Consider the following 11397-nt stretch of genomic DNA (forward strand, 5'->3'; position numbering starts at 1 on the left):
CGTGTGTTGTAGAGAGGTGCTTGACCTGTCGCCGGGTTAAGGCCGAGCACCAGCGTCCGCATGGCAAATTGCAGCCATTACAGGTTCCCCAGTGGAAGTGGGAACAAATTTCTATGGATTTCATCACCAAATTGCCAAGGACCGCGAGGGGTCTTGATGCAATTTGAGTGATTGTGGATCGGCTGACGAAGAGCGCTCACTTCCTTGCTATCAGTGAGAGCTCTTCTGCTGAGAGGTTGGCAGAGTTATATGTGAGGGAGGTGGTGTAAAGCATGGGGTGCCGATCTCGATTGTGTCGGACCGAGATGTACGTTTCACTTCCAGGTTCTGGAAGAAGTTTCATGAGGAGTTGGGTACGAGATTGCACTTCAGTACTGCATACCACCCGCAGACGGATGGACAAAGTGAGCAGACGATTCAGACGCTCGAGGACATTCTCTGAGCATGTGTTATGGACTTCGGTGGAATTTGGGATGCATACCTACCTTTGGCTGAGTTTTCCTACAACAACAGCCACCATGCGAGTATTGGTATGCCTCCCTTTGAGCTTTTATATGGGAGGAGGTGTCGAACTCCCATATGCTGGGGAGAGGTAAGCCAGCGAGTGATGGGTAGCCCTGAGTTAGTGCTTCAGACGACTGAGCAGATACAGTAGGTCAGACAGAGGTTGCTGACAGCTCAGAGTCGCCAGAAGAGTTATGCGGATAGGCGAAGATCCGAGCTTGAGTTCCAGGTTGGAGACTTCGTACTCTTGAAGGTATCTCCTTGGAAAGGAGTGATCTGATTCAGGAAGAGGGGCAAGCTGGGGCCCCAGTACATTGGTCCTTTTAGGGTGACCGCGAGGGTGGGCAAGGTAGCATATCGTTTGGAGCTACCTGCAGAGTTGAGCCAGATACATGATACCTTCCACGTGTCTCAGTTGAGGAAGTGTATAGCCGATGAGACGGCAGTAGTACCGCTACAGGACATTCAGGTGGATGCGAGCCTGAATTATGTTGAGAGACCGATCGCAATCCTGGATCGAAAGATCAAGGTTCTGAAGAACAAGGAGGTGCCCCTGGTTCAGGTCCAGTGGCAACATCGGAGAGCGTCCGAGCTGACTTGGGAGCCGGAGTTGGAGATGCGGGAGCAGCATCCAGAATTGTTTGCAGAACGAGACTTCGAGGGCGAAGTCTGATTCAAGTGGGGGAGAATTGTAACATCCGGAAATCCAGGTATAGTATTTTAATTATTTATTTTGAGTCAAGAAGAGGGACTCGACGAGTCGACGCCTAGACTCGTCGAGTAGGATCGCGAATGCTGACTGGATTTAATGAATGGACTCGACGAGTCGGAGAGTCGACTCGACGAGTCCGCGCTGTGGACAGAAACCCTAAATCTTTGGGCATGTGCCCTATTTAAGGGTCCTTATGGCCTTCATTGGCGGCCACCTTCACCCTTGAGAGATCCCTACGAACCAGAGAGCATAAAGAGTGAGAGAAGAGCCATCTTGAGCTTTATTGGTGTGATTTTGCAAAGGAAGAGGAGGGATTCAGCAAGAAGGACCAAAGGAGGTTGTTATTCTGAGACTTTAGAGCAAGGAGCTTCACTTTGAGGTAACAAATCGGCCCTTTCTTTTAGTATGGTGTTGATTGCATGAATCTAGGGTTTCTTGACCCTTTTCCTCAATGGAATATGGAGTATATGAAGTCCCAATCTGGAATAAGCATTAGATCTGGACCTTAAGAGGTCCAGAGAGTCCCAACCTTCCAGCTTTATGCAGTCCCTTTGGAGTTGTGGACCTAGGTTGCTATTTTAGGAGCTATTTCTTCAAATAAGGACATATGAGCATTGCATGAGCTTAAAGATTGAACCTTTACGTGATTATTGGGTGTTAGAAGGTCAGATCTATAAGTTAGAGAAGCAGATCTGACCTCAGAAGGTCATTTGAGTGTTGCCATGAAGGGAACTCGCCGAGTTCAAAGGGGGACTCGACGAGTCGAGTCGTGTTGCCCCGCGATTCGTGACTAGTGGTAACCCGTCGAGTGAAAGGCTAACTCAACGAGTCGAGTGAGGCCTTAGGAGGATTCTGAGAACACGCATGGACTCGCCGAGTCACCCGAGTGCACTCGACGAGTCTGGTCAAAGTTTGACCATTGACTAGAGTTGACTTCAGTTGACCTTAGGGTTTTGGTCAAGCTGATTCAAAAGAGGTCAGGGAAGGGTAGAATGGTCTTCTACCCATTCTTTAGAGATGAGGACAAGAGAAAGTATTGATTAGAGATGTTATCATTTTGATAGGAGGAGGCTAGGTCGGGTTATCGAGCACGAGAGGTTATCCGACATCATACGAGGTGAGTCTTCTCACTATACTTTACCTAGAGTGGTAATTATGTGTGACCGGAAGGTCTTATGTGCTATGATGAGTGTGTGATGTATGTTGTTATATGATATGAATGTGCTATGTTATGTTATGAGTAGTATGATATGGACCGGAAGGTCAACAGTGTATGGTTCGGAAGGTCAAGATGATACGGACCGGAAGGTCAGAGAAGTGGGACCGGAAGGTCTACAAGGATTGTGGGATGGAAGCCCCCTGAGACACATTGACCGGAAGGTCTTGTAGAGATATAGCCTTGAGTGGCGTATGTGTTGTATGTGGTATTTTGGGGAACTCACTAAGCATTTATGCTTACCGTATTGTGTGATATGTGTTTCAGGTACCAGCGAGGATGAAGATCCATGAGTTTGAGAATCTGGGATATGTTTTCTGAGATAATATTTGATACAATGAGTTTTGAAATTACTTTATGAAATTTATTATGTTTGGAAATGAAAAATTGTTTTGAGAATTTACGTCATTACACTATCACACCCCTAAACCGGAACGGCAGAAACGTTCGGGGGCGGAGGACGTCATGCTCAGTATCACAACACATGCATCATAGTAATCAAAGTAACAACAACCATTGCATTAATATTAAAGTGTTTACATTGGATTTGATTCACAAAAGATTGACACCAAAAGTAAATAACAAAACTAAGACATGAAGCTACCATGCTCCATCTTCTGAATCCCTGAGCGTGTACCTGTCTACTAGTTTCCTGAGAATACAAGTTATTTTGAAAGAGTAGATCAGCATTTAAGCTGGTGAGTTCATAAGTATTTTTGTTATAAAAGGTATACTCTTTGTTCTTTGAATACCTTAGTTTGTTCCTCCAGAAAATCCAATATTTTCTTATATGATGAATGCTACGAAAATGACTCTTACAATTCCTTCTATGAGTACTTAACGAATTCGAGTTATATACAATCCAGATCAAATAGACAATCGATTGTGTGAATCCGTCATAAGCCCACAACCAAACAATGAACGGGAAATGATGTGGAAGTCACACATCTTATTGTTTGTTAGATCCTCATTGTATATAACCTTGATGTATTCACCAGGTACTTACGGAGTTAACTGTAATAGTTCTTTGAAATAAGATGAAAATATTCTTTAAGAAAATCTTATATTTTCTTTAGTAAAATGGTAACCACAATAGTTCATTCTACGATCACTTAGTTTATACTAACTATATATAACCTAATATCGAACAGATAGTTAAATGTGTGGATCTGCCCTAAGCCCACAACCATACAAGGAACAGGAAGTACGACGGAAGTCACACATTTCACTGCCTATCGGATATTATTTATATATAACTCTAATGTATAAACTAAGGAATTATAGAATTAACAAATAAATGTCCTTTTTGAGTGAAATCTACATTGAACTTAGAAAGTAATGTAAAACTGATGCATTTATATGAACTCTATTGTATATGAATGCACTTAGTTAATGTTCCATCCGAAAAGTATGTTTTTGTACTAGATGATAGTATGTTGTACTTGTTTGTTATGACCTGACCCATACCTGTTTCCCCTATGATTACTTAGTGCATATGGATTATATATATATATATATATATATATATATATATATATATATATATATATATATATAAGATCGAATGGATAGTAGACTGGGTGAATCTACTCTAAGCCCACAACCAAACAATGAACATGAAGTAAGGCGGAAGTCACACAGTCTAATATCTATCGGATCCTATTGATATATAATCCTGATGTATGAACCAAAGAATCATAAAGTAAGCATTATAGGTCCCTTCTAAACTGTTTGTTCTTGTTACTAGGAAAGTTGTGTAGTATAGTTCCATTGTTTAGTAAAACTATCTGTATTTATGAAATCCCGTACTCTAGACGTCTTAGTTGATACTATTGTGAGTTCATATTACCATACTAAATTTGACTAGTATAAAACACGATGTATTGTAGGTGTCGAAAAAATATGACATTTGTCACCCGCAGACCTGCCGGTCCCACTGTAGCTAACAGCAAGGTGCGGGATTGTCAGTCCCCCTTAAAACATTGAAAAAATGGTAAAAACATAGGGGTATGAACCCACCTTATGTGAGTGATTCGATTGAAGACTGAAATAAGGATGTTATACTCACGAACGAAGTCCAGGAGCACAAACGAGTCCTAAATAGCATATTATGATACATATAGGCACAAAATTAGTGAATATAACTACAAAGGTGCTTAGGAAACAACCTAGGGTGCAAGAATAACTCACCAAAAGAGTGTTAGAAGCAAGTTAGGAGGCTGAAATGGAGTTCACGGCCCTATGGAGTGATCACGGCCTAAGAACACTTGGGTGTTCACGGCCCAAACATTAAGGATTCACGGCCCAACTTCAGGGAAGAACACTTGAAGATCTTGTTGTTTGGCAAGTGCTTGAAGATCCTAAGTTGTATTCTAAGGAGATACAAGGGAAAGGGATGAAAAGAAGTGAAAATGGTGTTCTTGGTTTATGATACTTGAGAGAGAATGGGTTGTTTGCGGCCAAGAGAAGAAGAAGTGAAGGAAAAATCAACCAAACTCATATATATACATAGAGTTCACGGCCTAACACTACTAGAAAAATAGCCTTTTACGACGCGCAATTAATGACACACACTAATAGAGGACGCGCATTTGTGCGTGCCCTAAAAATTAATGTCAGTTTTGCAAAATTTGAAGGATAGAGGACACACATTTTTGCGTGCCCTAAAATTAGTGTCAGAAAAAAAAATACGGAGGGCACCTATAAAAAAATGTGTGTCGTGTAACTGTGTCGCTTTATATTTTTTTAAGGAAACACGCATTTTTAGGGGGAAAAAGAAATCCAAAAAATTAACCCCGGTCGATTCATCCCAAAAATTCCCCGCCTCTTCGAATTAGGGCCTTCGTCTTCATCCACAGCTTCCTCAATTCCTCGATCCATCACCTCCACTAAAAACCTAATTCTCGGTTCCAACATGTTCTTACACTCTTAATTCGACCCTAATGAACTGAGGATTTAGGGTTCTTACCTCCTAGTTATCAATTTGAGCCGATGATTTAGGGTTCCTAAATCCGACTGTAATTTTTTCTATCTCACTCTCGTATTTCCATCTCATCCCTCTCGTCTGGTTCAAAACACGTAAGGGGCGACGAACACACTATTTCTTTGCATATTTTGGTCTTCACCAAGATCTGGTTTCCATGTAAGCTTTACGTTTCGAGCCCAAACCATCCTCACGTGATGTCATCAGCTTCTTTTTTTACTTTGATCTCAAGGAGATGGAGTTTAACTCGGGCGGCGGCGGAGGTGCAGGAAACAGTGGGAATGACGTGGAGCTGTTGTCTAAGATGTTACAAGTGGAGCATAAGCTGATTTACTTTGATCTCAAGGAGAATCCACGCGGTCGTTACGTGAAGATATTGGAGAAGACGTCAGCGATAAGGTCCACTATAATCGTACCTTTCAATGGAGTCTCTTGGTTCTTTGATATCTCCAACTACTACGTCACTTCTGATGACCAACATAGTTCTAGCAAGGAACTCCATCTTGATAGCAAGGCAATTTATTATATTACACATTACACATACTATACATACGCTTTCATATTAATTAGTTTGCAAAATGTGGATTGACTTTCCTAGTTTTTTCAACAATTATCATAGATTTTTCTTTCAAATAACCTTCATATCTGTCCAATTACCTTTCTGATTAGGGTTCTTTCTTCGGGTGTTTTACTTTGACATTGGGGAAAACAGGAGGGGTCGGTTTCTCAAGGTACGCAGTTGTGTAATTATGGTTTCAGTATGCTTAAAAAAGTGGAAGCTTGTAGGTTTTTCTGTTTGTGCCTGTATAATCATGTAGGAATCACTTGTGTGTACTTGTATTACAATATGAATATACCTAAAGAGAATGCAATAATGTTTGTTCAGATTGCTAATCTTCAAAGCTTTAGTTAAATAAGAGGTTATAAATGCAACCTGTTATTGTACACAAACAAAATCTTCAGAAACATGAAACATGAAAGCATATCATGTGTTAATGGAGTGTGTCTACAGGTATCCGAAGTTTCAGTTAGTAGAAACAGGAGTACTATCATTGTCCCAGCAGGAAGCACTAGAGATGAAGGGTGGAGTGCATTCAGGAACACCTTGGAAGAAATAAATGAAGCATCTAAGCTTTTTGTTCTTCCCAATCAGGTTCCATTTTCAACCTTTCTCCACCTTTCTTTTCAAGAAACCAATCCATCTTCTCTTTTTCATGATTCAATTTCTTCCTTTTTTAATAAGCAGCAAAATACCGATGCCATCTGTTGAAGAACAGGTCTTTCTGGAAAGGAAAAAGGGATAATCAATAAAGGTGCAGAGGAAGGGGCTAATCAGTCAATTCCTCAGGGTCAGAAGAGTAAAGAGACATCTGTTGAAAGTGATAAGAAGCAATCTGCAGTGACTTCATCTACATCTAGTAGTAAGATGGAGGGCCAAGTGCCAAAGGTTGTTCCTGTTGAGTCAAGTAAGATCCCCAGCTGTTGCCTAAAGGTCTTCTGAAAGTGGACATGTGCCAATCTTGTAGACTTCCAAGTACACATTTGCATCCAAGACACGATCAGTATCACCTTCACCAGGGGTATATTTGTCCGAAAAAATATCCTATTTTGATGCCATCACAAGATTCACGGCTGTCTATGGGTACTATTAGATGTGAGGTTGGGAGTAAAGTAGCTGCAGTTGAACCAATTCAAGAGACCCCTCTTGTGATCAAATCACCTTCTTGTGAGAACCTTTTTTTTAAATTTATTTAATCACCATTTTGTTATCATCTTGTTTTGTATTTGAAATTATTTTGTATTTGATGTAAATTAATTGTATTTATGAATGGTTAAACATGACAGTTGGTTCTGAGCAAGGGAAGGTGGGACCCAGTGAGCTTCAAGGAGTGGGGAAGAATGTGGTTTCAAAGTCTTCTTCACGACCAGGATCATCTTCTCATGTCTCCTTTTCCATTTCCAGGCCTTCATCAAATGCAATCCAGGTTTCTGTTACTTAGGTTGTATTTCATATTAGAGTAGACAACATTTTCTGATAAATGTATGTACTTTATTGGTTCAGAAATGAAAATGTTGATGGAGAGGAGGATCATCTTCAACGCCCTACCACATCTTCATCTAATGTACCCGAGAATTTACCAACGGAAGGTGACATGTCATCGAATGCGGGACCCGAGTACAAAGAGCCGAAGCAAGAGACTTCTTCTTCTTCACTCCCTACTCCAAGTCATCAATACCCAGCTGTTCATATATCACCAAATCCAAACTTTAGTTTTGCGTTCATGCCACCAATGATTGGAAGCTAAGTTACATCTTTTGAAAACACCGAGTCTCAGGCACACGATGCTTCTCATGTCCCAAGCTTTGTAGTAAGACCCTACCACCCTTTTTATTTATTTATTTATAATCCATTAATTAATTAATTAAAAAAATGATGTATTTGAGAAAATTACTTACAGGTTCAGCAACCGTTTGATCCAGTAAGCTATTATGCGCACTTTTATCGTGAGAGTGATGGACACATGCCACCTTTTGTTTTTTAAAAGGTAGAGAGTGATGGGGTGGGACCTTTTGTTTTTTTGTTAAATGTTAATCGTTACTGAAAGGAAAAGAAAATCAAAATTTAATTTTGATTTATTTGATGTCACGTGTCTTGCAAGTTCATGATGAGTACTTATATACTCAGATGATGCAGGAAACTGGTGATCAGCAGTCCATGTAACTTTCTTGATTTGTAACATCTTGTATTCAAGAAATAGCAATGTACTTTCCATAAAAAAAAATTATAAATTATATTCTTTGAAAATTTTGCTAGATTCGTAGGTTTAAAAGTAGAATGTCCTAATAAGAATTAATTTTAAAAGTAGAATGAAAATGACAAGTGATTTTGTATTATGTTACAGGGTTGATGAAAGCGAATAGCTCTGAAGTTAGAAGAGGAAAAGAAAGCTCAACCTGAAAGAGATAAGATGCAGCAAATGCAAGTGTTTCAATCTTCATTTCAATTGTTAGTATGAAACACAGAGTAGATTAGATGAATGCAAATTTATATATTGTAAGAAATAGAATTGTATGACATTAAATTTTATGCAATGGATTGTATTTTTTGTATATGGTATTTTATTTCTATTATGAGATATTAAATGCAAATTTAATTTAAAAATTAATAAATATATAAATATATTTTTTTTAAACATTTAAATTTACGATACGCAAAAATGTGTGTCAACTTCATTTATGACATGGCCTTTCTTGACAGGGGTTTTAATGATACGAATTGCGTGTCATAAATGCGCGTCGTAAATGCGCGTCGTCTATAGGCGACGCACATAAGCGTGTCGTCTCTTGTTATCACAGGGCCTTCCTTTACGGGCATTTGCGCGTCGTCTGAGCGTTTTATGACACGCATTGCGCGTCGTAAAAGGCTATTTTTCTAGTAGTGTAAGGAGGATTCACGGTCGTGAACATGGTTTACGGCCGTGAACCTCATTTGTTGAGGTTTATGGCTCAAATGAAATTATTGGCTCTCGGTTCTTATGTGGTTCTCTTCCTAACACACAACCCTTACGTATATTAGGTCTAGAAACCTATAAGTTTGACCTTTAGTTGATGTGTTTGACCTCAAAAGATAGAATATTTTAGGTTGTGACAATTACCTTATGAAAAAATAGGTTTCATGGTTCAAAAAGCAGTTTGGGGTAATGATCATAATCCAATTTCAGGCCAAAAGTCGAAAATCTACCCACCGGAGCACTAACTCGGCGAGTGTATGAACTGGACTCGTCGAGTTGGTCATTTAACAAAGGGACTCGGCGAGTCACCCAGTGGACTCAGCGAGTTCACTGGGCAGAAGGCATAAATCGATTTTTTACACTTTGAAAATCAATGTAACATCAAGTATAATAGAAACAATCCTAGGCTCTGATACCACTGAAGGGTTTAGAGAATCCTAACAACCTTAAGGTGCACATACAACCCTAAATGCTTTGGATCTATGTTTTCTCTAATTATACATGCAAAATGATTTTCCAAAGCATTACCCTAACTAGCATACAATCATGGGTACTTGTATAACAAAAATCTAGTTAGAAGACGTACCTTTTCTTGTATCTTGATTCCTTGGACCATTAAGAGCCTAGCACCCTAAATGTGATGCCTCAAATGCTTCACACAACACCACCAACAATGGAGGACTTGTGAGAGAATACTTGCACTCAAAAATCAGTTATAGCTCTTCCAAGAACACTAGGGTGCCGATTTTAGGAGCTCATGAGTTTCTTATATAGTGTGACAAAACTAGGGTTACACCATGTAAACCTTAATGTGCATGACCTTCCAAATCCCTTATGCTCCATGAGTTTAAACCTCCATGGATCATCCATGGGTTGTCACATGGGTTTAGCCCAAAATAAGGAATCATGGATCATTGGCCCCACACCATAAGAATGAATGATTTACCAAATCAACCCCTTATATTTAATTAGTCTCTTTTGATCACAAAATTAATTCCAAATTAATTCTTGATCAATACTAATTAAATAATATGATTTCATATTAATATATTAGAACTTATAATATATTAATAAATCATGAATATCCTCTTCTCAAAAGCCCATCCTTACAAATTGTTCCGGTACCATGCAACCCAAATGGACCATGCTACTCTCGGGTCAAGTACATACCAATTATAGCTATGGGCTTAGACACTAAATCTAACAGGCTGCATTTTAGCACAGCTTGTCATCCGCAGACCGAAGGTCAGAGTGAGCGGACTATACAGACCCTCGAGGACATGTTGAGGGCTTGCGTCACTGACTTCGGTGGGAGCTGGGATCCCCACCCGTTGCAGAGTCCGCCTACAACAACAGTTATCATTTCAGTATTGGTGCCCCACCTTTGAGTTGTTGTACGGGCAGAGATGCTGCACCCCGATATGTTGGGGTGAGGTTGGTCACAGAGTGATGGGGCGGACGGAGGTAGTTTTGCAAACTACCGAGAAGATTCAGCAGATTAGACAGCGGTTGCTGACCGCACAGAGTCGACAGAAGAGCTACGCCGACCGACGCCGATCAGAATTAGAGTTTCAGGTCGGTGACATGGTACACCTGAAGGTCTCGCCCTGGAAGGGTGTGATCCGCTTCAGGAAAAGGGGGAAATTGGGCCCCCGTTACATTGGGCCATTCAGGATCATTGCCAGGGTTGGCAAGGTGGCATATAAACTAGAGTTATCGGAGGATCTTAGTTAGATCCACAGCACCTTCCATGTGTCCCAGTTGCAGAAGTGCATATTAGATGAGGCGGAAGTAGTGTCCTTGGAGGACATACAGGTTGACGAGTGCCTGAATTACATAGAGAGACCAGTGGCCGTACTGGAGAGGAAAGTGAAGGTCCTACGGAACAAGGAAGTACCTTTGGTAAAGGAACAATGGGAGCACTGAAAAGGGTTTGAGTGGACTTGGGAGCCGGAGGCTGAGATGCGGGAGCACTATCCGGAGTTGTTCACCGCAATGGACTTCGAGGACGAAGTCTAGTTCAAGTGGGGGAGAATTGTAACTCCCCGACTCTCAGGTATGGAATTTACAGCTTTATTTTTATATTTCAAAGGTCTACTCAACGAGTTGGATGCCCTAACTCGTCGAGTAGAAAAGTTTTTGGCCACGTGTTTAAGTGACCAACACGACGAGTCGGAGGACACGACTCGACGAGTTGGAGCTAAAGGATGAAACCCTAATTTCCGAGGTTTTGCACCCTATTTATAGGATCCTTTGCCCCCTTAGCCTCCCCTTACAGCCCCTTGTGAGTCTAGAAACCCTAATTCGTGTGTGTGCTCCATTTTGTGTTATTTTCAAGCTTGGAAGGTGATCTGGAAGAATAAGACTTAAAGTATAAGAGGATTTGTGCATAGAGGACCTGGTGGATCTAACTCTTCTGCTTATTGGCATCAATTTGAAGGTAACAAGTCGTTACCTTGACCTTCCCTCT

General features: G+C 40.6%; 1 protein-coding gene across 1 annotated transcript; it reads left to right on the forward strand.

Annotated features, from left to right (window-relative positions):
- The first annotated feature begins 5650 nt into the window (after positions 1–5650).
- Positions 5651–7721, forward strand: LOC145157703 (uncharacterized). Its single transcript, XM_079076705.1, has 6 exons — positions 5651–5928; positions 6098–6146; positions 6428–6568; positions 6707–6881; positions 7261–7327; positions 7478–7721. The coding sequence occupies exons 1-6, from the start codon at positions 5651–5653 to the stop codon at positions 7719–7721; spliced, it is 954 nt and encodes a 317-aa protein (XP_078932831.1).
- Positions 7722–11397: the final 3676 nt, after the last annotated feature.

The sequence above is a fragment of the Lactuca virosa genome, chromosome 2, assembly GCF_052849685.1.
Source record: "Lactuca virosa cultivar CGN04683 chromosome 2, Lactuca_virosa_CGN04683_v6, whole genome shotgun sequence".
Lineage (NCBI taxonomy): Eukaryota > Viridiplantae > Streptophyta > Magnoliopsida > Asterales > Asteraceae > Lactuca > Lactuca virosa.

Excerpts from the sequence above, each read along its gene's own strand:
- LOC145157703 (XM_079076705.1), top strand. The coding sequence starts at position 5,651 with ATGGAGTTTAACTCGGGCGGCGGCGGAGGTGCAGGAAACAGTGGGAAT. Across the intron at positions 6,147-6,427 it reads GGAGGGGTCGGTTTCTCAAG|GTATCCGAAGTTTCAGTTAG; the intron begins GTACGCAGTTGT and ends GTGTGTCTACAG. Across the intron at positions 7,328-7,477 it reads GGGAAGAATGTGGTTTCAAA|AAATGAAAATGTTGATGGAG; the intron begins GTCTTCTTCACG and ends TTATTGGTTCAG.